The sequence below is a fragment of the Felis catus genome, chromosome A2, assembly GCF_018350175.1.
Source record: "Felis catus isolate Fca126 chromosome A2, F.catus_Fca126_mat1.0, whole genome shotgun sequence".
Lineage (NCBI taxonomy): Eukaryota > Metazoa > Chordata > Mammalia > Carnivora > Felidae > Felis > Felis catus.
In genome coordinates this window covers 36785356-36811620 of record NC_058369.1, presented here as the reverse complement: position 1 = coordinate 36811620, position 26265 = coordinate 36785356, and the positions used below count along the sequence as shown (strand labels likewise).

The 26265-nt window shown below is 50.7% G+C and overlaps 4 protein-coding genes and 1 long non-coding RNA gene across 30 annotated transcripts in view; 3 read left to right on the top strand and 2 right to left on the bottom strand.

Moving 5' to 3' along the window:
• LOC123384113 (transport and Golgi organization protein 1 homolog) overlaps window positions 1-4203 on the bottom strand; it is a 47795-nt gene extending 43592 nt beyond the window's left edge. For 2 of the 3 annotated variants that reach the window (XM_045053170.1, XM_045053171.1), the window contains exon 1: window positions 3948-4203. The gene's annotated coding sequence lies outside the window, so the exon portion shown is untranslated. The remainder of the gene's footprint in view (window positions 1-3947) is intronic. The other variant, XM_045053172.1, reaches the window with a different exon arrangement.
• The window catches only part of LOC123384112 (extensin-like), a 239517-nt gene that overhangs the window by 172098 nt on the left and 41154 nt on the right, over window positions 1-26265 (top strand). The gene's annotated exons all lie outside the window — the stretch shown is intronic.
• LOC123384115 lies at window positions 4500-16475 on the top strand. Of its 6 annotated transcripts, none has more exons than XM_045053176.1 (3): window positions 4500-5321; window positions 5539-5661; window positions 15467-16475. In XM_045053176.1, exon 1 carries the CDS (start codon window positions 4500-4502, stop codon window positions 5220-5222), a length of 723 nt encoding a protein of 240 aa, XP_044909111.1. In that variant the 3' UTR covers window positions 5223-5321; window positions 5539-5661; window positions 15467-16475. The 6 variants fall into 6 exon arrangements, 4 of the variants coding, with proteins under 4 accessions (XP_044909111.1, XP_044909109.1, XP_044909110.1 ...); XM_045053174.1 differs by having other exon boundaries at window positions 14842-16475; XM_045053175.1 differs by lacking the exon at window positions 15467-16475 and adding an exon at window positions 7206-9881.
• On the bottom strand, window positions 17505-23317 carry LOC123384116. The gene is made up of 2 exons (XR_006594786.1): window positions 23159-23317; window positions 17505-22940 (listed from the first exon to the last, which is right to left on the bottom strand). It is a non-coding gene; the product is annotated as an uncharacterized LOC123384116 (long non-coding RNA).
• LOC123384114 (protein shisa-9A-like) overlaps window positions 23476-26265 on the top strand; it is a 36091-nt gene continuing 33301 nt past the window's right edge. Inside the window, 2 exon segments of the mRNA XM_045053173.1 lie at window positions 23476-23932; window positions 23934-24165. Of these exon segments, the coding sequence (XP_044909108.1) occupies window positions 23591-23932; window positions 23934-24165 (574 nt within the window). The 5' untranslated portion in view covers window positions 23476-23590.

Sequence of the window (26265 nt, the reverse complement as noted above, 5' to 3'; positions counted from 1 at the left end):
AGAAAGGGAGAGGGCAAAGGAAAATACAGAGTGGGTGCTAAAGCAGATATGACAAGATACTCATAATTGCGTGGCCTAGATTAGTAACTCTCAACTGGGGGTGATTCTACCCCCAGATGACATGTGGCTATGAATGAGGACATTTTTTTTTAACTCACAGCTGGGTTGTCAGGGGGGTGCTACTGGCACCTAGTGGGGGGAGTCGAAGCAGGCTGCCAGACACACTACGATGCACAGAACAGCCCCCCCAAACCGAGAATGAGCCGGCCCCAATGGCAGTCGTACCGGGAGTGAAAAACCCTAAAGACATTTTTATCCTTCTTTCAAGTTTTGTCTTTTGTATGTGTAAAATGTTTCACAGTAAAAAAAAAGAGAGAGAGAGAGAAAGAAACTTAAAATTAAGAATACATAAATAGTGGTGCCTGGGTGGCTCAGTTGGTTGGGCCTCTGACTTCAGCCTAGGTCATGATCTCTCCGTTCCCGGGATCGAGCCCTGTGTTGGGCTCTGTGCTGACAGCTCAGAGCCTGGAGCCTGTTTCAGATTCTGTGTCTCCCTCTGTCTCTCCCTCTGCCCCTCCCCTGCTCATGCTCTGTCTCTCTCTCTCTCTCTCAAAAATAAACATGCATTGGGGCGCCTGGGTGGCGCAGTCGGTTAAGCGTCCGACTTCAGCCAGGTCACGATCTCGCGGTCCATGAGTTCGAGCCCCGCGTCGGGCTCTGGGCTGATGGCTCAGAGCCTGGAGCCTGTTTCTGATTCTGTGTCTCCCTCTCTCTCTGCCCCTCCCCCGTTCATGCTCTGTCTCTCTCTGTCCCAAAAATAAATAAATGTTGAAAAAAAAATAAACATGCATTAAAAAAAAATACATATATAGCAATACCTTGCAGACCAAACCAGTAACCACAGCTGGTTACCCTGGGTAACCACAGCCAGCCACTGTTTGCAGTCACTTGTTCCCATACATAGTGGCAGAATATAAGGCTGCTGTGGCTGATGGATGAGGGTCTCTGAATATCTTCCTATGTCATGGGCAAGACCCCCGCATGCCCATGGATTTCACAGGTCCTGGAATTAGCAACTTTCCCATTTTCAAGTCCCAGTCAGCCCAAAAAGGAGCAGCCAACATGCCCACGATTCTGGGTCTGAAAACTGACATCACGAAGGCCTCTTCTGGGATACCACAATGCCACGGGTCACGAGGAGCAGTTGGTGACATGGGGCTGCTTTCCGATGAAATGAGAATGAACCCTTCATCTCAGTGACCCGCACAGCCCAAGACAAAATAAATTAAGAGGCTGTGGCCGAGATGGTAATTTCACCCGGAAGCTCTCAGGTAGCTGGGTGTATACCACCCGGGTACCCCCTGACCTGTGGCTGGGACTTGAAATGGTTAATCGCATACACAGAGCACCATGCATTTCGACGGTCCTGGGGGCAGCCCCCAGCACCACAAATACACAAATACACAAAGCAGAAATACGTGCAGAAAACACACAAACAAATGCACATAAGAGAGTGGCATTGGATTTAATGCATCCATCTCCAAGACTGTAAAATAGTCCCAAACTCAAGAACAGTCTTCCTTAAACATGTAGGCCACTTTTGAGGAGCCATTCAGGGAGGCTGCTACATGCGGATTTCTGGGGCTCATCCCAGACCTTTGCTGACCCGGAATCTTTCCCTTTCTGGACAGAACACAAGAATATGCATTCTAGGAAGCTGCCCACCCCCACCCAATGCTCACTCAAACTGAAAACACACTTGAAATCAGGGGGCTGGGGACTGCAGTTTTATAACTAACAGGGTGACCTCGGAGAAGCCACCCAACCTGAGCCATGATTTTGTCATCTATAAGTGGGAACTGATAGCACCTGTCTCCTAAGGTGCTCATGCACACTAAAGGAGTGTTTACACACACATGCACTCAAGTACACACACACACACACACACACACACACACACACACACACACACACCTCTCTCTCTAGTGCAGTGCCTGGCAAATGTTCTTTCCTTTTCAGTAATAGTAACTGGCCAGGCACTGGAAAGCCTAGAGACCTTAACAGAAGTACAAAGACTCAGCAACCCTAGAGATTGTGATCTAAATTGCCTAGGGCGGGCCCCTAGCAAGAGGGTTGTTTTGTTTTGTTTTTTAAAGCACTCCAGGTGGTCCTAAACAGCAGCTGGGGTTGAAAACCACACCTGGGAAACTGCCAATAAAATTCAACTATCCTTTCTCTTCAAGAGAATGTACTCCATGGCATTCTGGAATTTCCAAACTGTGTACCAGGAGAGTCTTGTGTCCAGGCTCTTTGAGAAGTGTGGATGCCCAGAGATTCCACATGCAACCAGCCCTTTGGTGGTCCCTGAAGAAGTGGCTGCAACCAACTAAGCTGGGGGGATTCTTTCTCCAGACAGAGCTGCAAGGTGGCAAGACAGGAATAAGATTCCCTCCTGAGCCCTCAGGTCTGCGGTGGAGCTCTGTCTCAACAGGAATACCCAGATCACACAGAGCCTGAAGATCACACATCACCTTCCCCCTCTGCAGGCCAAAGGGAGCCGCCCACCCTTAGCTCAGCTCCCACCTTCCCACCTCCCCTTCTCCCGCCTTTCCTACCCTCCTTCACCCCCCACCCAAACACCCAGGAGGGCTCCTGGAAGCGCTGGTTTGCAAGGGAAAGGCTCAGTGGATACTTCAGCAGAGGAATTAATATGAATCTGCAAGGCAGCCTACCTATGCCTGAGGGACTCTCTCCCTACCAAGGCCACACCCTTTGCCTGCCACAGTCCCGCCTCCCTAGTCTTCCTTCACCTTAACACAGACCCAGGGAACCTACAGGGACTGGCTGGGACTGCAGGAAGTGAAACTCCTGCCTGTGGGGCTGGGGACAGGGCATCTTGGAGGTGCAGGAGGTGGGCGGGGCCAGCGTGTTACTCTCTCAGTTGGTCAGAGTTTCCTGAATCCTCTCCAAGCTAACTTTTGTGCTTCAAGACCCCAACATCCACCCACACCTCCCTGCTGACCCAAACCAAGAGGAATTTCCTCACCTCTTGCCCCAAATCCCTCCCCTCTGGAGGGGAAAAAAAATCATCGGATACTCTGCGTATAAATAGAAAATAATTACTAGTGAGGTGGTCATGCTCCTCCGCCTATTTTGGGTGGGTCTCTTTGTTGAGGTTTTTTAGGCAGGCGCACCGAGTTCCTGCATCCACAGGAGCACACATGGGCCCCCGCCTGAGGTGTGGGGAGGGTGTGTGCCTGTGTGTAGGGGGTTGGGGGGGGCACATGGCGACCCCGTTGCCCACACTCGGCAAGATCCAGCTAGCTACCGCCCAGCCACCCAGCTGTTCCAAGACCGCCAGTCGCTCTCCAACCCTGCCCGCCCAGACCTCCTGCCAACCCTGGCCTGCATCGCGTCTGGGGGCTGCTTCCCAGTGGCTGCGCCCTCTGCCTCCAAAGTTACTGGGTTGTGCGAATCAACTTAGACACTTTTTAAAAGGCAAAGGAAAATCGCTCCATTAATCCCCAAATGCCTTCTCCCATCTGCTGCACTCTCAATCACTAGGACTTGCCTAATGCAAGTTGAGGGAAAGTTGAAGAATCAGTGGGGCAGGAGGGTGGCTCCCGCCCTTGGAGTCCTCGCCAACCCCTGCAAGGGGCGCAGCGCGGGGCGGAATCCCTGGCCCCCAGCAGGGAGAAGTGGCGACAGCGGAAAGCGGGCAGGGGTCCGGGTGGCGGGGAGGCAACCAAGGTCCCAATTCCAGGAACCTGGCAGCTCAGGGAGAGAGAGAAGAGGCCGCTCCAGGCAAGGCTTTTCTTCTCGTCCTCCCTCTCTCTCTCCACCTCCCTCGCTTCTTTTTCGCGACCCTTAGGAGTTGTAGGAGGCACACACTGCTTCCCTCCCTCACACGTGCCGCCCTTCCTTTTCGGGCCGCCTGCCCTGTTTACCTAGAAGCTGGCATCTGGAATCAGAGGGGTAGACCCCTCGCCAAAACCCAAGACTCCGGGGCCGTGGGCTCCCGGGCTGTGTGTGTCTCAGATCCGCTTGAATCCTAGGTGGGAAAGGGCAGCGAGACGGTGAGGGGTGGTGCAGAGACCACCCCCTACATACACACACGCGCTCAAGTCCACACCTGTGCGGAGCCCAGCGCCCCTTCTCTGCCCTTGGAGCCGAAATTGGCTGCCCAGGCGACCTCCGCCAGCGGAGATGGGGGTTGGGGGGGGAGCGCCATTGCCCAAGGAAAGGTGGAGAGGGAAGAGAAGGGAGAGCGGCGCCTGGAGGGGAGAAGGAGTTGGGTGGAGGGGAGGCAGCCTACCTGACTTGGCTTCCTTTGCCGCCGGTGCGCTTTCTCCAGCCCCAGCTTGGTGAAGATGCCTACAAGCATGACGGCCAGCACCCCGCACATGATGTAAAGGATCCGGTTGGTCTTGTCCTTCGTGGGGTGGTGCAGGGGGCCGTCCTTGCGCGCTGGAGGCTTGCGGGTGTTGAGCCACAGCGGAATGTCAGAGTTGGTGCAGGTGCTCTGGTTCAGTCGCCGCTTCTTAACACGTGCAGCAGAATCGCAAGTCACAAGTCCCTCAGCGGAAGATGAAGTCGCCCGAGGAACAATTGAACGGCTGGTCCCACTCGTCCCTGATACCGAAGTAGCCCCGGCAGAAGTTCGGCGTGGGCGCTCGGGTAGGGGACGCGTCCCAGACCCCCGCGCCCTCGCTGGCCTCTTCCGAGGCGGCCCCCAGAGCGGCTGCACGCCCCCCTCCCCGCGCCAGCACTACCACGCAGCCCAGCTGAGCCAGCTGCCCGTGCCCCGCTCGCTCCTGCACCCGGCACACGCGGGCGCACACCTCGGTGAGGAAGCTGCCGAGGAGCAGCCGGAGGACGCTACGAATCATGTCTCCCAGCCTGGGCTCCGCCGGCCGCCTCTCCAGGCGCGGACGAAGCTCCCGAGGCTGTTGCCGGGGGGCTGCGAGCCGCCGCCAGCCACACAGGAAGGGAGAGGCGAGGGGCGCTCGTGGTGGGCGGCCCCTGCGCTGGGCTCAGCCCGCTTTCACCTCCCGGATGCTGGCGTAGCGCGCCTAAGGGGAGGGGCCAGGTGGGGAGGAGCGCGCCTGGCCGGGCTGCGGGAGGACCAGCGGGGGCAAGCGCTGGGTGCAGGTCCGGCCCCCTACAGGGAGAAGCGGGGGCCGCAGAGCAGCGGAGAGTGGGTCGGTCCGTGCCTAGCCTAGGTCGGCGGCTCCGGACTAGCCGCCCTGCGCCCGCTCTCAGGATCCCTCTCAGCTCTCCAGCTTGCTAAGTCCCCAGGAGAGAGCCAAGCAACGCTTTTGGTATGAAGAGAGGGCAGGAGGAAAGGGGTGGGGGGGAGGGAAGGAGGGGTGGAAAGGTCGCGAGCTCCAAGGAGGCGGGGCGCGGAAGAGGTGAGTCGGCAGGGCTGGCGGGAGCGAGTTGGGGGGCGGGAGTGCAGAGCTGAACTAGGCTAGCGGGCGGGGAGAGGGGGGAGCGTGGGCAGCCACTGGGGCTGAAGGCAGCGCTCGGGTTTCCCAGCAGGTGGAGGATGGCTGCGGGACCTCCCGCGCCCTCTCTGGGAGGGAGACGCGGCTCAGACCTGTTCCTGGCGAAGAGGCGGCTCAGCCCCTGGCTTTTTCAGGCGTGTGCACAGGAGCTGAGGTTCGAATCTGCCCTCCAGGGAAGGGGGTATTCGCAGGGGTTAGGTAGGGACAGACTAAGTGGCTTCCACTCCAAGGCAAACTGAGACACAGTCTGATCAGGATCGCCCCTGCATGGTGCCCGGGCCATCTCGCCCTTCCCTTCCCCGACTGAGCCCTCTAGCCAGGCGCGCGTCCGGGGTGGTTCTACTCCCTGGGACTTGCCTAGGAACAAGACTGAGCTGGGAAGGCTGGATGGCAAGCCACAGGCCCCAGGGTAAAGACCCCTGGAGAGGGCCTTGGGAGGAACTGAAGTCAAAGAAGCCCAGGGGGTAGAAAGAGGCAGCAGACCAGGCCCAGGCGTCCCAGAAGGTCTTTCCATGGGATTCTCCCAGGCCCCAGGACCTGCCACTTGTGTCCTTCTAAGACCTCGCGGGGGCGTTCCCTGCGTTCTACAGGAGGGCACACAGCACGCCCAGATCCATGCAGCACAAGGCCTGGACACCTAGCTTCAGCCACCCTCCCGCATCTGGAACTCGGCCCGGGTCTCTGGAGTCCGCTGGCCCCTTGCTCACGGATCCCCCCAGACATCCTCACCCGCTGTGGTGCAGTCTGGCCTTGCTTCCTGGGCTTCCAGCCTCTGGTCCTTGCCCTTCAGCATTTCCAAATCTGCCCTCTCCACTCAGCTGATTCCAGCTGGAATCAGTTGGCCCTCTCTCATTTATCCCACTTGTTTCCTCTGCTTGAGTTTGACTCCAATAGCCCCCAAAACAGGATTTGCACCAAAGCTGCTACACTGAATTTAGATCTCCACACGCCCCTGTTTTGTTTTGTTTTGTTTTGTTTTGTTTTAATTGCATTAACTAAGTATACACCTTGCAGTCAGCTGGGCGGTTTGCAGGGAAATGATGTCTCCACCACCCTCCCCTCCACTGGGCTTCAGTCAGGGGCTTCTCCGGGCATTTTCAAAGCACCAAAAAGTTGGGCCACCAATAAAATGACATAGTGGGTTCTCTTTAACCGAAAAAGCATGGTGGGGAGGTGGTTACTGAACTCCTTTGCAAGTTTTCTCAAAATGACAGGGAGTTTGGCTCACTGTGCCTTCTCTTGGAAGAATGTCACCTCCTGTCTTCTGAAAGACTAGCATAGAATGACCCTGTTCCAGCAAAAAATGAACCAGGCCGACATTGACCCAGCATATCCAGGAGTATGCCAGCCCTCGGAGACTCACTGAATCGCGGGCTGTATTATGTCCCAAACCCACCTGGACAAGGTGTGAGATTGTTTAGTCTAAATGCATCAGAGCCATCGGAACGAGGTTCCCAAAATACAGCAGTGTGGCATGTGGGTCGACCCACCACCACTGTGTGAGCCTCTAAAACACAAGCATTGGTGTGTGAGAACTAATGATGGCTGACATCTGATGCCTACAATATACCCACTAAGCTTGTCTTTTCTAAAGTCACCTCCTCACAGATGCTCAAAGCATGCCTAGCATCTCGCAGACAATCTGGGAATAGTTGCTAAACCACTGGAGTGACTGATCTCCTGTAACTCTATCTCTAGGTGATACTAGGAGGCCCACACAACAGAGGGAGGGACTAAGGCCCAAAGCGATTAAACCAGATGCCCACAGTAGAGCACCAAGGGACGCTACACAGTTGGCATTTGACCCAAGAAATGTGACTCCTGGGTCTGTGTTGTAACCACTGCAGGTAGTGCCTGCCTAAAATAGGCCTCCAGACTCCCCGTCCATCTGATGTTACATGATGTATTTGGTTTTTGCCTATCTCCGCACATTGAACGGTAAACTCCAGGGCAGAAAGGGGCCTTGACTCATGCAGCATCTCCCAGCACCTACAGCAGCAAGAAGTATGAGAAACACCCAAAAACTATGTACAGGCTGTTTTGATGAACTTACTAAACTCTTACGCAAGACCTTTGGTGTGACACCAAGGGAGGAAAGAAATGCATACAACATGGACAGACAATGGAGTTTCTGCTGTCAGGACCACACAGAGGGATTGGGATATTTCTCGGCACTAAATCAGAATTGGAAAGGACCCTTCCAGCAGGCCTGCCGAGGTCCAAGAGGCTGAGGCTCAGAGAGGTTAAGGTCTTTGTCCCAAGGTCACATGGTCAGCAAATGGGAAAGCCAGGGCTGGGTGCAGAAATCCAGACTCCTAACCTCTGCTTTCCTGCCTGCCCACCCCCACTGCATCCCACCAAGGCACCTCCCAGCAAGCATCAGGGCTGGGAGCCTAGGACAAGGGCCTGGTAGGAGGATAGGTCACAGACACCTTCCTGCAAGAGTTGGGGTTGTTCAGACACATTTAAATTTGATTTTAAACAAGAGAGACAGAACAAAACAAACAGAAAAAAAACACCTTCGTGAAAAGAGACAAAATCTAGACAGAAAAGTCCATTTTAGAATCTATCTCCAGTCTCTGTAAAATATTGCCTGTCACCAGAATATTTGAGTCCAGTCCTCAGGGGAGATTCACTCTGGCTGCTATTCCAGGCTTTACTTAACAGAGACTGCCCCCTGTTTGTCACAAGGAGAGTGCAGGGAGCCTGCTTGGGAAAGAAGCCAACCTGATAGACCAACCCTTTGTGGCTTATTTGCCAGATCCCAAACTTTAAACCTGCTATCCCTGTGAACTTCAACCAAACCAAATTCCCTTGCTGTTCCCGCCTGGAACATTGCCCACACCCGTTTCCCAAGCCTTTGAAAAATAGGTACAAGAAGGGGGGAATCAGGTTCATTTTCCTCTCTAAAGGAAGAAAGCCACTTTCCTCTGGGTATGTCAACTCAGTAAATAGAGTCACTGCCTCCTAATAGAAGTGTGATTATTGACAACATGTCCCCATTTAGAACATGTGGTTGAGAAACCATTTCTGTAAGGGTTCCTGGTGGGGAGGGGTGCGGGGTGTGTGTGTGTGTGTGTGTAGGGATGGTGGTGGCTATTCACTTCCTAATTGAAACACTTGTCAAGTTCATAGAAGATGAAAATTATCATCAAAGACCACCCCCACCACTACCCAAATGAATTCCTCCAAATGTGTTGAAATTAACATGCAGCTCTGCAGGAAAGTGCTTTCTATGAAAGAGATGATGACATTATTATTTACAACACAGGCACTTTTAGTATCTAAGGAAGAATCTCGTTGGCTCTAGGCTTAATTATGTCAGTCTGCAGCACAATTTGCAAGGAACCTGCAACCATACTCCCCAATAATTAAGGGGAAGGAGCAATGTTACAAAGGAGGTTTGCTCACCAGGACTCGGAGCCCACATCAGTCTATATGCAACTCCACAAATTAGACTCTGTGTTGTGGCCCTCACCGGAAGGCATTGATTATTAATAGTCTTCATAGGGTGACTCTTAGGGTTTCAAAAAGGTTTCATAGCAACTGTTAGCCTTGCGAAAAAAGAAAAGAGATGACACACAAGCTGTTGGTTGGAAACCTTAAGAACTGCCTGGGGGCTGGGGGAGATCAAAACTGGACCCCCAAATACAGAGGGCAAGGAGAGACCAAAGGAGGAGGCAGATGTCTCCAGATGGGTGGATGGTGGGGGTAATAAGCAAGGGAACTTACAAGACCCGCCCTGGACCCTGCAAGGCAAGTGGATCTCTCCACCTGCCTGCCAGAAACTTACAAGTTTATATTACACACAACCCGCAATAGGGGTCAATAGTATATCGTCCAGATGGTCTCAGCAGCACTTTGCTCTCTCAAGGCTGCATCCTTGAAGCAGACTCCTCGTGCCAGAACAGTGTTTGGAATATACATTGCAAGGACAGGGGAGGAGGTGATGAGCCTCCGATTGCCCACCGCCAGCTCAGGGGTCAACTGAAGGTCATGTCCCCTCGATGACTTTCTCCAACAGAAGCCAAAATGTGGCCAGCACCTTGCCATGCTGGGGCAACACGCTGGTTTGATATATTTTATTCTCTTGTTCTGAAAAGAGAAAGGAAACTACAAGGGAAGTGAAGTGGGTCTAAATTTTGGTTCCCCCAGACTACAAGTAGTAGGTGAGATGATTTTTTGTGGTACCCAAACATGTTTTGTAAATAATTTTATATTTATTGTTAATGTGTGTCAGAAAAAATTAATGACACATCAAACACTTGGCTTCAGGGGAAAAACATTTAAGGTGCACATGAATTTAAAGTCCATTTAAGAAGAATAATAAATACATTATAGTATTTATTAATAAAGTAAACATGCAGAAAATAAGATGAAGTGTCTTGTGTTTAGGAAACGTGGGTTTTGGTATGAGGACAGGGTTTCTCAGCTTCAATGCTATCGACATTTTTTTTTAATGTTTATGTATTTTTGAGAGCGAGACAGAGCGTGAGCAGAGCAGGGACAGAGAGAGAGAGAGAGAGAGAGAGAGAGAGAGGACGACACGGAATCTGAAGCAGCCTCCAGCCTCTGAGCTGTCAGCCCTGACCCAGATGAGTGGCTCAGACTCGTGGACCGTGAGAACATGACCTGAGCCAAAGTCAGTAGCTTAACTGGCTGAGCCACCCAGGTACCCCAATGCTATTGACATTTTGGAGTGGATCATTCTGTGATGGGGGGAGCTGATGTGGGGGGCTGTCCTGTGCATCGTAGAAGGTTCAGGGGCATCTCTGGACTCTACCCACTAGATGCCAGTAGCACCTCCCAGTTGCCACAACCAAACACAGGTGATGAGCAGACATTGCGAAATCAGTTGAGAACCGCCCCATGTTTAAATCCTAGTTCTTTCTGTATGAGGTTTGTGACCTCAAATGAGTCGCTTAACCTCTCTAAGCCTCAGTTTCCCCACCTATAAGATGTGGATATGAATGGGTCTTTCCCGGGACACCTGGGTGACTCTTTCGGCTAAGCCTCTCTGACTCTTGACTTTAGCTCACATCATGATCTCATGGTTGGTGAGTTCAAGCCCCATGTTGGGCTCCACGCTGACACCGAGTAGCCTGCTTGGAATTCATTCTCTCTCTCTGCCCCTCCCCCATGCGCTTGCTTGCTCTCTCTGTCTCTCTCAATAAATAAATAAATAAATAAATAAATAAATAAATAAATACTTTTAAAAAAAGAATGGTGCTTTCCCCAGGAATATTACAAACACTCCATATCTTGCAGGGAGCGCTTAGCACAGTGAAATGGAACTTTGGCAGTGCTTAGTAAACAGTCCTTCTTAAGACAGGAAACCTGAAGGAGCCTAGCAGGTAGCAGGCGCTGCCCTGAGTCCTGGGGAGACAGAAGGCTGAGACAACATCCTTGCTCTCCAGAATCTCAGATCTCCAGGACAGGATAGAATATAGAGGCAGGGCAAGCTTCCTGGGCATGCAGTCTGGACAGCCTTACAGCAACCCATGCTCAGGAGGGCCCCATGCTTCGCCTGCTGCTCTGCCATTGTCGTGAAACTCTTAAATGATTTCTGAACACGGGGCCTCACCAATTCTGCAGCCAGTCCTCTATGTAGGGGATGCAACTCTGGCAAAATGAGAGGTCAAGCATTTGGGAACTTACAGGGCGATGTTTCACTCCGCCTACACAGGCAAAGGTGTCTCTTTAAAGTGTTGACATCAAATCAGTCCTAGCCTACATGTATGTAAGCATTCTCAGCATGTAGCAAGAAGAATTTTTTTTTAAGTAGGCTTTATGCCTAGTGTGGAGTCAAATGCTGGTCTTGAACTCACAACCCTGAGATCAAGACCTGAGCTGAGATCAAGTTTAACCAACAGAGCCACCCAGGCACCCTACCGCAGGAAGAATTTTGGGAGATTCTCTTTAAAAATAGTTCTAGAGGTGCCTGGGTGATTCAGTCGGTTAAATATCCAACTCCTGATCTCGGCTCAGGGTATGATCTCACAATTCCTGAGATCAAGCCTCACGTGGGGCTCTGAGCTGACAGTGTGGAGCCTGCTTGGGATTCTCTCTTTCCCTATCTTTCTGACCCCCCACCAAAATAAATAAATAAACTAAAAAAAAAAAAAAAACCCAGGTAGTTGTCAAATGTCAGTCCCAAGAATTATATTGAAGTTTTCCATAGTTAAGTTTCCACTGGTCCATAGAAAATTGAAAAAAAATTATGGTTGATGAAATAGATATTCTATAAGCAGCTCTTTTAAAGGTTGTATACTCTATTTGTGTAACAATCACTTTCTAAACTATGTTAGTCTTGGGTGTGTGTGTGTGTGTGTGTGTGTGTGTGTAAATATTTCTTACCAGGGTAAAATGGTAAACTTATCATGCCTAATTTTTGGTCATTTTACTATAGACGAATCCCAGAGTCTGGGATGACTAATGTAAGAACCTCACAGTAGGGTTTGTTCACAAGAAAAGTGGTAGTTTGAGGCAATTCTCTGAATAATGTAAGTCCCTCCAACTGTGCTGTGAAACCAAAATAGGTTTTAGGGTCATGCATTTTCCAGCTAGCTACATTGGCTAAAATGATGAGGTATATCCCCAGGAATTAGCTACGGCTGGATGCAAAGACACAACTCCCCGGACCCATGTCTCTCTGCTCCAACAAATGCCTATAAATACAGATTGTATCAGAGAGTTTTTTCCCTGTAACAAATCATCCCAACATTTAGTGGCTTAAATAACAACTGCTTATTTAACTAACAGTTCCATAGATTGGCAATTTAGGTTGGCCTCAACTGGATGGTCCCTCTGGTCTTGGTTGGACTCACTCATGCATTTGCTGCTAAACTGCCAGGTCACCAGGGTGCTGGTTGGTCTGGGACAGCCTTCATTTGGGACAGCTCCTCTCTGTCCCATGAGATTTCTCATAAGCCATCAGGGTAGCCAAGGCTTTTTCACATGACGCCTGGGCAGGGTTCCTAGTCACTAAAATAAAGCACGTGAGACTTATTGAGACCCCGGGTCAGCACAGGCACGTCATCACTGTGCCACATTCTGTTGGCACAAAACAAGCTACAACGGCAGTTTATATTCAAGGAGAATATGGAAGAGTGGCAAGGTTGCATTGCAAAGGGACATGCATGTGGTACCTGGGTGGCTCCGTCAGTTAAGCATCCGACTTTTGATGTCAGCTTGGGGTATGATCTCACAGTTTGTGAGTTTGAGCCCTGTGTCAGGCTCTGTGCTGACAGCGGGGAGCCCGCTTGGGATTCTGTCTCTCCCTCTCTCTGTTTCTTGACCACTTGCTCTCTCGCTTTCTCTCTCTCTCTGAAAAGAAAGAAAGAAAGAAAGAAAGAAAGAAAGAAAGAAAGAAAGAAAGAAAGAAAGAAGAAAGAAAGAAAAGAAAGGAAAAGGGACATGCATGCAGAATGTGTAAATCACTGTAGCTATTTTTTTTTATGTATATATATCGACCGTCTTAGTCCATTTAGGCTGCTGTAATAATATGTGATATACTGGGTGGTTTGTAAATAGTAGAGATCTATTTCTCACAGTTCTGGAAGCTGGAAAGATCAAGACACAAGCATGGACACATTCTGGTGACAGCCCTCTTCCTGGTTCATAGCTGGCACCTTTTCACTGTGTCCTCACATGGCGGAAGGGGTGATGGAGCTCTGTGGGGGCTCTTTTATAAGAAGCGTGATTCCATTCATGATGACACCACCCAAATGACCTAGCCATCTCCCACAGGTCCTTCCTTCTAATATCATCATATTGGTCATTAGGATTTCCTGATGGGAATTTTTAGAGAACACAAACATTTATTTAAAACATTTTTTAAAATATTTTTCTTTATTTTTGAGACAGAGAGAGACAGAGCATGAGCAGGGGAGGGGCAGAGAGAGAGGGAGACACAGAATCTGAAGCAGGCTCCAGGCTCTGAGCTGTCAGCATAGAGCCCGACCCAGGACTTGAACTCACAGACTTGCTCCAACTCACAGACCGTGAGATCATGACCTGAGCTGAAGTCCGAAGCTTAACCGACTGAGCCACCCAGGCACCCCTGAGAGGACACAAACATTTAGAGGATAGCTTCAACCTACCAAACAGTTCAAATGGCATTACTACCAACCACGGTAGAATGAAAATCCCCCTATCACCAAGACTGCCTCACCGACAGTATTCCAGGGCAAACTTATACACACGTTTCTACTGTCTGCAAAGAAGCAACAGTCACATAAAGTTATACAAGTTGTACTTTCACCTACATAATCAGAACAACCCCTGTACATTGGAAAGTTTGGTACCCAAACAGCCAGCCATGTGTCCAAACCAGTAAACCGGGAGGTCCTTGGTGCCTCCCTTTGTTTCAACTTCCGTATCCTGTCAGTCACCAAGTTCTGTCAATTCTCCCTCCTGAACAAACATCAGATCCTTCCTTCCTGTCATCCCCGTTCCTCCTGTTTCACTTCAGCCCTCATCATCTCTCATGGTGACGATGACACTTCTCCCTAATTTTGCCAACCCCCCTCATGTCCTCATCCTAAATCCAGTTGCCTTTCATTCACTTTACAAGCCTTTATTGAATGCTCACATCGTGCCAAGCACTCTGCTGGTGGTGGCAGATACAACAGGAAATAAGAGAGCCCCTAGTTTGGTAAAGGAAAGAAGCAAACAAGACTTAATTTATTCGTCAGGGCAGGTCATGGGCTGTACTGCAGAACCACAAAATCTCAGTGACTTAACCCAGTAAATGGTGATTTAGGAATCCAGGTCTCTCCCATCATGTAGCTCCACCATCACAAAATCCTTTACTTTGAGCCATGTGGGAGCCATGTGGAGGCCATACAGAGCCATAAAGGAAAGAGCAGAAGGAGGGAGTGAGGTAGTTTATGGCCATGCCTGGCAAGTGGCATCCATCATTCCCACCATATTCCATTGGCTGAACTCGGTCACATGGTCCCAACTTAAGCACAAAGGACTCTGGGAAATTTAGTGTTCCTACATGCTCAGAGCAGGAAAGAGAGCTGGTGAATGTATAACCAGTCCTTTCCTCAATGGATGATTGTCATGCATGTAACTGGGAAGTATGGCATCCTAAGGGAACCAGGGGCGGGTCTAATGTATTTACTATAGCCTTGGATTCAGGAAGGCAGGGTGGTGGGCTAAATAATGGTCCCCGAAGATATCCAAGTCCTAATCCCTGGAACCTCAAACCTACTACCTGGCAGAAAGGACTTTATACATGTGATTAAGTTAAGGATCTTGAGACAGAGAAATTGCTCTGGATTATCCAAGGGAGCCCTAACTGTAATCATGAGTGTTCTTCTAACAGGTAGATGGAGGGAGATTTGACCAGGGAAGAGAAAAGGGAGATGAGATGACAGAAGTAGAGACTGGAGTGATGTGCTTGAAGATGGAGGAAGGGTCCACAAGCCCCACAAGCTAAAAAGCTGGGAAAGGCAAGGAAGAGAATTATCTCTTGGAACCCCCAGAAGGAATCAGCCTGCCGACACCTTGATTTTAGGCTATTAAGGCTCACTTTGAACTTCTGGCCTCTGCAAGTATAAGAGAATAACGTTTTCTTGCTTTCAAATACTGAATTGGTGGTAATTTGTGACAACAACAAGAGGAAACTAGTACAAGCAGTTATGCCTACACTAAGTTCCAGATAAGGATCACGCATTAGTGAGCTAGGCAAAAAGACTGGAAGACAGGGCCAGAGGTGGAAGTTAAGGCTGAAGGGTAGCAAGGTCCAGATCCAACAGGATTTGCCAGGGAGGAGAGGGAGGGGAAGAGGGCAGTGAATTTAAGCCTGAGGGCACCAGAAAGCCATTGAAGGAGGAGTGACCTGACCAAGATCTACATTTTTGCACAATAACCCCACCTGTTCTGTGGAGAGCACATCAGGGGAACCAGTGCTGGTGACAGAAGACAGTTATTTATTTGCTTTATCCCAGGAGAAAAGTAGAAAGGCAATATTCCAGGGTCCTGGCAATATGTAGTGGAATCAACGGGACGTGGTGATGGCCCGCCTCTGATAAGAGACATCCACTCCATCAGCGACATCAGCTGCACCAACTCTGATGGTCGATGGTACCTGAAGAGGACGTAACCTGCTTAGCCACCTGTCCGGAATTGAGACAAACTAGGGAAGTCTAAAGGAACAGGCAAGGTGCCTGTGAAGACCGGGTGCCATCCATTGGATGCCTTCTTCCAAATCCTGTATTGCCAAGACCGTCATGTCCTTTGTAATTTGAGTAAAATAGTTAGAGCACCATCCCCATATACAGGGAAACCCAGCATTAACCTTCATCACCACCCACGCCACGATCAAGGGATTTCTATATCTCCGAATCGCTTCTGACTCTGATTTCCTGTTGCTGCTTGTACAGCTACCCAAACGATGGGTGAGCTGAGGCTGAAATCCAACATACACTGTCCTGGCTGAAGCATGTAATCTTCGTGTATACAGAAACTGATTTGATGCTTGGCACGGCCAGAACTTGGAGCTTTTGAGGAGAAAAGACTGGAAATAAAGGTCAAGTAGGGGGTCAGCTTAAAGTGTTTCAATGCCTTGCTAAGGGGCTCAAGACTGCTTCCTCTAATGATGGTACCTTATCCAACAATGTAAAACAAAGACAGACACATCCATTCAGATTTGCATCTTATGCAAATCATGTTGCCAGCCAATCTGGTCCTCATCAGCCTTCTGGGACCAAGAAAAAGCCAACGAGTCTGAGCTGAGAACGTCTATACCGAGTCCTGTGGGGAATCCCATTGGCCTCCATGCACAGACTGGATCAAACAGTGCTGGGAAACAGAAAGGGAAAATGGATGTGATTCTAGAGAGAAGCAGAAACAAGACAAAGAGAAACTTAACTACCTGGCTGATGGCTTTCTGGATCCTGAGATTTGGGGGTTCTGCGTGCTACTCCTAGATCTCCCAATAAAGTCCTCCTAACTTCCTCCTGTTTTTGCCCAAATTAATGCAAGTTGATTCCTGTTATAATTCTGGCCTGGATACTGTGTGTCCAGTTTCTGTCTTCCGGCCTTCGTCACATCACCACCAATTGTCACATTTTGTGTCTCTCCTCCCCGATGCCATGAGTTGGCCAGATGGAGAGGAGGAGGAGAGGTCAGGGGAAGGCAGGGGGTGGGGGGGGGGTGGGAAGAAGAGAGAAAGGTGTCATTGCATACATAGTCAAAGATGTAGAAAAGTGTTCATTATGGCATTGTCTGTAATAGCAAAGGACTGAAAACCACCTCCATCGGTGAGAGAACTGATAGTCTCCCAGAGAGATCTCTCCATAGGTGAGGTACTGACTAAATAACTCAGGGTACTTCCATATTGGAATACTATACAGCAGTTGAAAAGAATGATCAGTGAAAAAAAATTCTAGGGGTGCCTAGGTGGCTCAGTCAGTTGAGCATCCAACTCTTGATAACGGCTCAGGTCGTGATCTTGCCATTCATGGATCGAGCCCTGCGTAGGGGTCTGAGCTAACTGCTCAAAGACTGCTTGGGATTCTCTTTCCCTCTTTCTCTGCCCTTCCCCCACCTCTCTCTCAAAATAAATCAATAAAATAAAATAGAGAACTCAACTTAGGCATTACTGCCTTACTTACATATTTAGTAAATAAATATGTTTATAATCTAAACATGGTATAAATTATAATAAATTGTCATTCATATTATTATACATCTAACTGTATTTTAAAAATATATAATAAATATGCTGTCATTTATTTATTAAATATATAAATATATAAGTATATTTATTATATGAATGTATATAAATAACACAAATATTAAACTTAGAAGTAAATTTATATTGATAACATACATAACGTACACATATACAAATACATACTGTGTGTGTATATATATTAAATGATCTTCAGTGAAGATATCATTGTTTTTAAAAAGCAAGGCAGAAAAAAATTGAAATTAAAAAAATTAAAAAAAATAAAAAGTAAGGCGGAGATACAAGCACACTTCCTTTAAATTTTTTAATGTTTATTTAGTTTTGAGACAGAGAATGAGTGGGGGAGGGACAGAGAGAGGGAGACACAGAATCTGAAGCAGGCTCCCATGGAAGGAAGGAAGGATTGGACACCCTGGGAAAGAGTTGGAGGAGTTCTGCAGGCCTCGTGAGTCCCCAAAGGGCAGATCCCTCATTCACCTGTGCTGGTACAGGCTGGGGCCGGGAAGCAGCAGCAACAGCATCCAGAGGCAGCAGGGGCAGCAGATCCCTGGGATGGTGGATGGAGCAGTGAGCCATGGTCTTGCAAGCAAGGAGAATCACCATGCTGGGCTGCCCTCGGCCCTTACCCCCTGCCCCAGCCACCTCACTGTCTCTTGCCCTGGCATCACCCTCCAGCAGGGCATGGGCAAGCCAGGCAGGGATGGGCACCTGGGGCCACAGGAGTGTCCCCCATGACCTCTGTGTCCTAGTTATTGAACGGGCATAAGGAGTCACCCAGGGCCCTTGGAACCAGGAGGGAGAATCTTGCCCTGGAATCCTCTCTGATGCGGCTTGGGGAGAATTATGGAGGGACAGCATTTAGTGCCAGTTCATTCACAGGATAAAAGCACAACACAAGGTCACCTTGGCTGCTGCTGTCAGTGTTTTCTTACCCAGGCCCCATTTGAGCCCTTACCCAGGGATATGGAGAACTTTCATACACAAGAACTTAAAATTCAAAACTCTCAATAAATTTGGTATAAAAGGAATTTACTTCAACATAATTAAGGCCATATATGGCAAGCCCGCAGCAAATATCACATTCAGTAGTCAAAGGTGAAAGATTTTGCTATAAGATCCAGAGCAAAACAAGGGTGACAAGGGTGTCCACTCTCTCCACTTCTATTCAACGTAGTCTTGGAAGTCCTACCACAGCAATCAGGCAAGAAACAGAAATAAAAAGCTTCCAAATCAGGAAGCAAGATGTAAAATCACCCATTTGCAAAGAACATGATCTTAGTATACAGAGAAAACCCAAAGCCTCCACGAAAAAAGAAACAAACAAACAAACAAGCAAACAAACAAACGTAGCACATGCTGTTACTACATTTGCCAAGTCACTGTATTTTAAGGGCAAATCCTGGCAATAGCCAATCCATCCATTCCAAGGCTCCACAGTGACTGTACTTAATCTGCTGTATGTACTGCACAGTCAGTTGCTATACCTGGGCTTATACCCAGGGTAGGGATCAGCCTCGTGATTGTCAGGGGTGTGTCAGTGTCTTATGGCCTTGAAGGAGAGGGAGACCAGCAGCTTTAGGAACTTCACCTGATTGTGCAGGCCATACATGTAGGCAGGGGGAAGCAGCACTGTCAGGCATGAGGAGATAGACTGGGGCAGAATATGCCATACTAGGACCCCCATGTTCTTCCCTCTTTCAATGGGGTGTGCTCCATTCCAGGTATAGTGCATTTCTACAGGTCTGACTTTCAGCATGACAACAGGATCCCAGTAGAGATGGAGTAGATCCCTTTCACCCAGGGGCACAAAGTAACTCACTTATCCTAGGGGGCATCCCATGGCAAATTCCAGTAGACAACACCTTTTGGTGTTCTCAGCAGCATAGCATATGAATCCACAGTGAGAGTTGGGGCCATAGCGGTCTCCCTAGACTTCTATACCTTTATAGTGTTGGGTGCCTTAGCAGGGGTCCCCAGTCTGACATATGGGGCATATGTTTGATCATTCAAATGCATTAAAGCCTGTGACAGCACATTAGTACACCGGGACAAGGTCGTTTTCCCTGTTAATAATTTAATCTGCTTTAACATTCCATTTTTCCTTTCTACCAACCAGTGCTTTCTGAGCCAGGACATGGAAAACAGGGAGGATCACCTCAGGCTCTTGCAGGTGAGCCAGATGTCCTGATGCCATATCCCGATACCACAGGGCTTACTTATGATAATCTGCCCTTTGGCTTCCCAGTGTCTACATTCGAGGCGAATCTCTTTAGAACAGCCCACCTGTCAGTGCAAAGGATTAATGGCTAGAACTCATGAGTGATCACCAGTGAAACCCCTCTGAGTTCAGCCCAGTGGCTGCTTAGCTTGTTCCTGTTTCCATCCAGATGGTGTCAGTATTGGGTTGAGTAGCAACTTGAGTTCCTCTGCTTGGGTTTCCCCAACTAGACCTGTGTGTATATTAGGCATCAGAGGGAATTTCCCCCATTTCCTCTAGAGGCCACAGAGGCCACAACACGAAGAGGAGTGGGGGCATTTGAAGGATCTACATATTCTATAGGACCCAGTAGCACCCACATTTCTGGAGACAGTGGGCTGTACACGGAAAATTATAAAACTTTGATGAAAATTAAAACAGAAACAAATGAAAAGATATCCTATGCTCATGGATCAGAAGAATTAATATCACTGAAATGTCCATATTACCTAAAGTCATCTATAGGTCCATGCAATCTCTACCAAGATTCCAATGTCATTTTCACAGAAGTAGAAAAAAAAACCCTAAAATTTGTATGGAACCACAAAAGATTCCAAATAGCCAAAGCAATCTGAGGAAGTATATAAAGCTAGAGGCATCCTATTTCCGGATTGAAATTGTATCGCAAAGTTGCAGCAATCAAAATATTATGGTACGGGCATTAAAAAAAAGACACATAGGCCAAGAGAATAAAGAGTCCAAAAATAAACCCATGCATATGTGGTCAATTAATTTATAACATAGCAGGCAAGAATATACAATGGGTAAAGGACAGTCTCTTCCATAAATGGTGCTGGAAAAACTGGGTAGCTGCATGCAGAAGAATGAAATTAAACTCATATTTTATACTAGTCACAAAAATTAACTCAACATCCTTAAATATTGTACATGAATCTGTAAAACTCTAGAAGAAAACCAACAGGAAAAGCCCCTAAATATTGGTCTTGACAACATTGTTTGGATGTGACACCAAAAGCACAAGCAATAAAAACTAAAGAAACAAGTGGAACCACATGAAACTCAGAGGCATCTCACAGCAAAGGAAATCATCAACAAAATCAAATGTGAACCTACAGAACAAGAGAAAATATATCCAAAATATTTAAAGAACTCATATCACTCAATAGCAGAACCCACAAATAATCCAACTTTAAATTGGGGAAATAACTTAAATAGACATTTTCCCAAAGATTTTCCCAAAGACACACAATGGCGTACAGATACATGAAGGGGCTCCACGTCACTAACACCAGGAAAGTGCAAATCAAAATCATAATGAGATATTGTCTCATAGCTGTTAGGATTCTTATCATAAAAATATCATAGAAATATCCCAATCCCTCTGTGTGGTCCTGACAGCAGAAACTCCATTGTCTGTCCATGTTGTATGCATTTCTTTCCTCCCTTGGTGTCACACCAAAGGTCTTGCGTAAGAGTTTAGTAAGTTCATCAAAACAGCCTGTACATAGTTTTTGGGTGTTTCTCATACTTCTTGCTGCTGTAGGTGCTGGGAGATGCTGCATGAGTCAAGGCCCCTTTCTGCCCTGGAGTTTACCGTTCAATGTGCGGAGATAGGCAAAAACCAAATACATCATGTAACGTCAGATGGACGGGGAGTCTGGAGGCCTATTTTAGGCAGGCACTACCTGCAGTGGTTACAACACAGACCCAGGAGTCACATTTCTTGGGTCAAATGCCAACTGTGTAGCGTCCCTTGGTGCTCTACTGTGGGCATCTGGTTTAATCGCTTTGGGCCTTAGTCCCTCCCTCTGTTGTGTGGGCCTCGTAGTATCACCTAGAGATAGAGTTACAGGAGATCAGTCACTCCAGTGGTTTAGCAACTATTCCCAGATTGTCTGCGAGATGCTAGGCATGCTTTGAGCATCTGTGAGGAGGTGACTTTAGAAAAGACAAGCTTAGTGGGTATATTGTAGGCATCAGATGTCAGCCATCATTAGTTCTCACACACCAATGCTTGTGTTTTAGAGGCTCACACAGTGGTGGTGGGTGTGGGTCGACCCACATGCCACACTGCCGTATTTTGGGAACCTCGTTCCGATGGCTCTGATGCATTTAGACTAAACAATCTCACACCTTGTCCAGGTGGGTTTGGGACATAATACAGCCCGCGATTCAGTGAGTCTCCGAGGGCTGGCATACTCCTGGATATGCTGGGTCAATGTCGGCCTGGTTCATTTTTTGCTGGAACAGGGTCATTCTATGCTAGTCTTTCAGAAGACAGGAGGTGACATTCTTCCAAGAGAAGGCACAGTGAGCCAAACTCCCTGTCATTTTGAGAAAACTTGCAAAGGAGTTCAGTAACCACCTCCCCACCATGCTTTTTCGGTTAAAGAGAACCCACTATGTCATTTTATTGGTGGCCCAACTTTTTGGTGCTTTGAAAATGCCCGGAGAAGCCCCTGACTGAAACCCAGTGGAGGGGAGGGTGGTGGAGACATCATTTCCCTGCAAACCGCCCAGCTGACTGCAAGGTGTATACTTAGTTAATGCAATTAAAACAAAACAAAACAAAACAAAACAAAACAGGGGCGTGTGGAGATCTAAATTCAGTGTAGCAGCTTTGGTGCAAATCCTGTTTTGGGGGCTATTGGAGTCAAACTCAAGCAGAGGAAACAAGTGGGATAAATGAGAGAGGGCCAACTGATTCCAGCTGGAATCAGCTGAGTGGAGAGGGCAGATTTGGAAATGCTGAAGGGCAAGGACCAGAGGCTGGAAGCCCAGGAAGCAAGGCCAGACTGCACCACAGCGGGTGAGGATGTCTGGGGGGATCCGTGAGCAAGGGGCCAGCGGACTCCAGAGACCCGGGCGCGAGTTCCAGATGCGGGAGGGTGGCTGAAGCTAGGTGTCCAGGCCTTGTGCTGCATGGATCTGGGCGTGCTGTGTGCCCTCCTGTAGAACGCAGGGAACGCCCCCGCGAGGTCTTAGAAGGACACAAGTGGCAGGTCCTGGGGCCTGGGAGAATCCCATGGAAAGACCTTCTGGGACGCCTGGGCCTGGTCTGCTGCCTCTTTCTACCCCCTGGGCTTCTTTGACTTCAGTTCCTCCCAAGGCCCTCTCCAGGGGTCTTTACCCTGGGGCCTGTGGCTTGCCATCCAGCCTTCCCAGCTCAGTCTTGTTCCTAGGCAAGTCCCAGGGAGTAGAACCACCCCGGACGCGCGCCTGGCTAGAGGGCTCAGTCGAGGAAGGGAAGGGCGAGATGGCCAGGGCACCATGGAGGGGCGATCCTGATCAGACTGTGTCTCAGTTTGCCTTGGAGTGGAAGCCACTTAGTCTGTCCCTACCTAACCCCTGTGAATCCCCCCTTCCCTGGAGGGCAGATTCGAACCGCAGCTCCTGCGCACACGCCTGAAAAAGCCAGGGGCTGAGCCGCCTCTTCGCCAGGAACAGGTCTGAGCCGCGTCTCCCTCCCAGAGAGGGCGCGGGAGGTCCCGCAGCCATCCTCCACCTGCTGGGAAACCCGAGCGCTGCCTTCAGCCCCAGTGGCTGCCGACGCTCCCCCCTCTCCCCGCCCGCTAGCCTAGTTCAGCTCTGCACTCCCGCCCCCCAACTCGCTCCCGCCAGCCCTGCCGACTCACCTCTTCCGCGCCCCCGCCTCCTTGGAGCTCGCGACCTTTCCACCCCTCCTTCCCTCCCCCCCACCCCTTTCCTCCTGCCCTCTCTTCATACCAAAAGCGTTGCTTGGCTCTCTCCTGGGGACTTAGCAAGCTGGAGAGCTGAGAGGGATCCTGAGAGCGGGCGCAGGGCGGCTAGTCCGGAGCCGCCGACCTAGGCTAGGCACCAACCGACCCACTCTCCGCTGCTCTGCGGCCTCCGCTTCTCCCTGTAGGGGGCCGGACCTGCACCCAGCGCTTGCCCCCACTCGTCCTCCCCCAGCCCGGCCAGGCGCGCTCCTCCCCGCCTGGCCCCTCCCCTTAGGCGCGCTACGCGCAGCGTCCGGGAGGTGAAAGCGGGCTGAGCCCAGCGCAGGGGCCGCCCACCACGAGCGCCCCGCGCCTCTCCCTTCCTGTGCGGCTGGCGGCGGCTCGCAGCCCCCGGCAACAGCCTCGGGAGCTTCGTCCGCGCCTGGAGAGGCGGCCGGCCGAGCCCAGGCTGGGAGACATGATTCGTAGCGTCCTCCGGCTGCTTCTCGGCAGCTTCCTTACCGAGCTGTGCGCCCGCGTGTGCCGGGTGCAGGAGCGAGCGGCGCCCGGGCAGCTGGCTCAGCTGGGCTGCGTGGTAGTGCTGGCGCGGGGAGGGGGGCGTGCAGCCGCTCTGGGGGCCGCCTCGGAAGAGGCCAGCGAGGGCGCGGGGGTCTGGGACGCGTCCCCTACCCGAGCGCCCACGCCGAACTTCTGCCGGGGCTACTTCGATATCAGGGACGAGTGGGACCAGCCGTTCAATTGTTCCTCGGGCGACTTCATCTTCCGCTGAGGGACTTGTGACTTGCGATTCTGCTGCACGTGTTAAGAAGCGGCGACTGAACCAGAGCACCTGCACCAACTCTGACATTCCGCTGTGGCTCAACACCCGCAAGCCTCCAGCGCGCAAGGACGGCCCCCTGCACCACCCCACGAAGGACAAGACCAACCGGATCCTTTACATCATGTGCGGGGTGCTGGCCGTCATGCTTGTAGGCATCTTCACCAAGCTGGGGCTGGAGAAAGCGCACCGGCGGCAAAGGAAGCCAAGTCAGGGTAGGCTGCCTCCCCTCCACCCAACTCCTTCGCCTCCCCTCCAGGCGCCGCTCTCCCTTCTCTTCCCTCTCCACCTTTCCTTGGGCAATGGCGCTCCCCCCCCCCAACCCCCATCTCCGCTGGCGGAGGTCGCCTGGGCAGCCAATTTCGGCTCCAAGGGCAGAGAAGGGGCGCTGGGCTCCGCACAGGTGTGGACTTGAGCGCGTGTGTGTATGTAGGGGGTGGTCTCTGCACCACCCCTCACCGTCTCGCTGCCCTTTCCCACCTAGGATTCAAGCGGATCTGAGACACACACAGCCCGGGAGCCCACGGCCCCGGAGTCTTGGGTTTTGGCGAGGGGTCTACCCCTCTGATTCCAGATGCCAGCTTCTAGGTAAACAGGGCAGGCGGCCCGAAAAGGAAGGGCGGCACGTGTGAGGGAGGGAAGCAGTGTGTGCCTCCTACAACTCCTAAGGGTCGCGAAAAAGAAGCGAGGGAGGTGGAGAGAGAGAGGGAGGACGAGAAGAAAAGCCTTGCCTGGAGCGGCCTCTTCTCTCTCTCCCTGAGCTGCCAGGTTCCTGGAATTGGGACCTTGGTTGCCTCCCCGCCACCCGGACCCCTGCCCGCTTTCCGCTGTCGCCACTTCTCCCTGCTGGGGGCCAGGGATTCCTCCCCGCGCTGCGCCCCTTGCAGGGGTTGGCGAGGACTCCAAGGGCGGGAGCCACCCTCCTGCCCCACTGATTCTTCAACTTTCCCTCAACTTGCATTAGGCAAGTCCTAGTGATTGAGAGTGCAGCAGATGGGAGAAGGCATTTGGGGATTAATGGAGCGATTTTCCTTTGCCTTTTAAAAAGTGTCTAAGTTGATTCGCACAACCCAGTAACTTTGGAGGCAGAGGGCGCAGCCACTGGGAAGCAGCCCCCAGACGCGATGCAGGCCAGGGTTGGCAGGAGGTCTGGGCGGGCAGGGTTGGAGAGCGACTGGCGGTCTTGGAACAGCTGGGTGGCTGGGCGGTAGCTAGCTGGATCTTGCCGAGTGTGGGCAACGGGGTCGCCATGTGCCCCCCCCCAACCCCCTACACACAGGCACACACCCTCCCCACACCTCAGGCGGGGGCCCATGTGTGCTCCTGTGGATGCAGGAACTGGGTGCGCCTGCCTAAAAAACCTCAACAAAGAGACCCACCCAAAATAGGCGGAGGAGCATGACCACCTCACTAGTAATTATTTTCTATTTATACGCAGAGTATCCGATGATTTTTTTTCCCCTCCAGAGGGGAGGGATTTGGGGCAAGAGGTGAGGAAATTCCTCTTGGTTTGGGTCAGCAGGGAGGTGTGGGTGGATGTTGGGGTCTTGAAGCACAAAAGTTAGCTTGGAGAGGATTCAGGAAACTCTGACCAACTGAGAGAGTAACACGCTGGCCCCGCCCACCTCCTGCACCTCCAAGATGCCCTGTCCCCAGCCCCACAGGCAGGAGTTTCACTTCCTGCAGTCCCAGCCAGTCCCTGTAGGTTCCCTGGGTCTGTGTTAAGGTGAAGGAAGACTAGGGAGGCAGGACTGTGGCAGGCAAAGGGTGTGGCCTTGGTAGGGAGAGAGTCCCTCAGGCATAGGTAGGCTGCCTTGCAGATTCATATTAATTCCTCTGCTGAAGTATCCACTGAGCCTTTCCCTTGCAAACCAGCGCTTCCAGGAGCCCTCCTGGGTGTTTGGGTGGGGGGTGAAGGAGGGTAGGAAAGGCGGGAGAAGGGGAGGTGGGAAGGTGGGAGCTGAGCTAAGGGTGGGCGGCTCCCTTTGGCCTGCAGAGGGGGAAGGTGATGTGTGATCTTCAGGCTCTGTGTGATCTGGGTATTCCTGTTGAGACAGAGCTCCACCGCAGACCTGAGGGCTCAGGAGGGAATCTTATTCCTGTCTTGCCACCTTGCAGCTCTGTCTGGAGAAAGAATCCCCCCAGCTTAGTTGGTTGCAGCCACTTCTTCAGGGACCACCAAAGGGCTGGTTGCATGTGGAATCTCTGGGCATCCACACTTCTCAAAGAGCCTGGACACAAGACTCTCCTGGTACACAGTTTGGAAATTCCAGAATGCCATGGAGTACATTCTCTTGAAGAGAAAGGATAGTTGA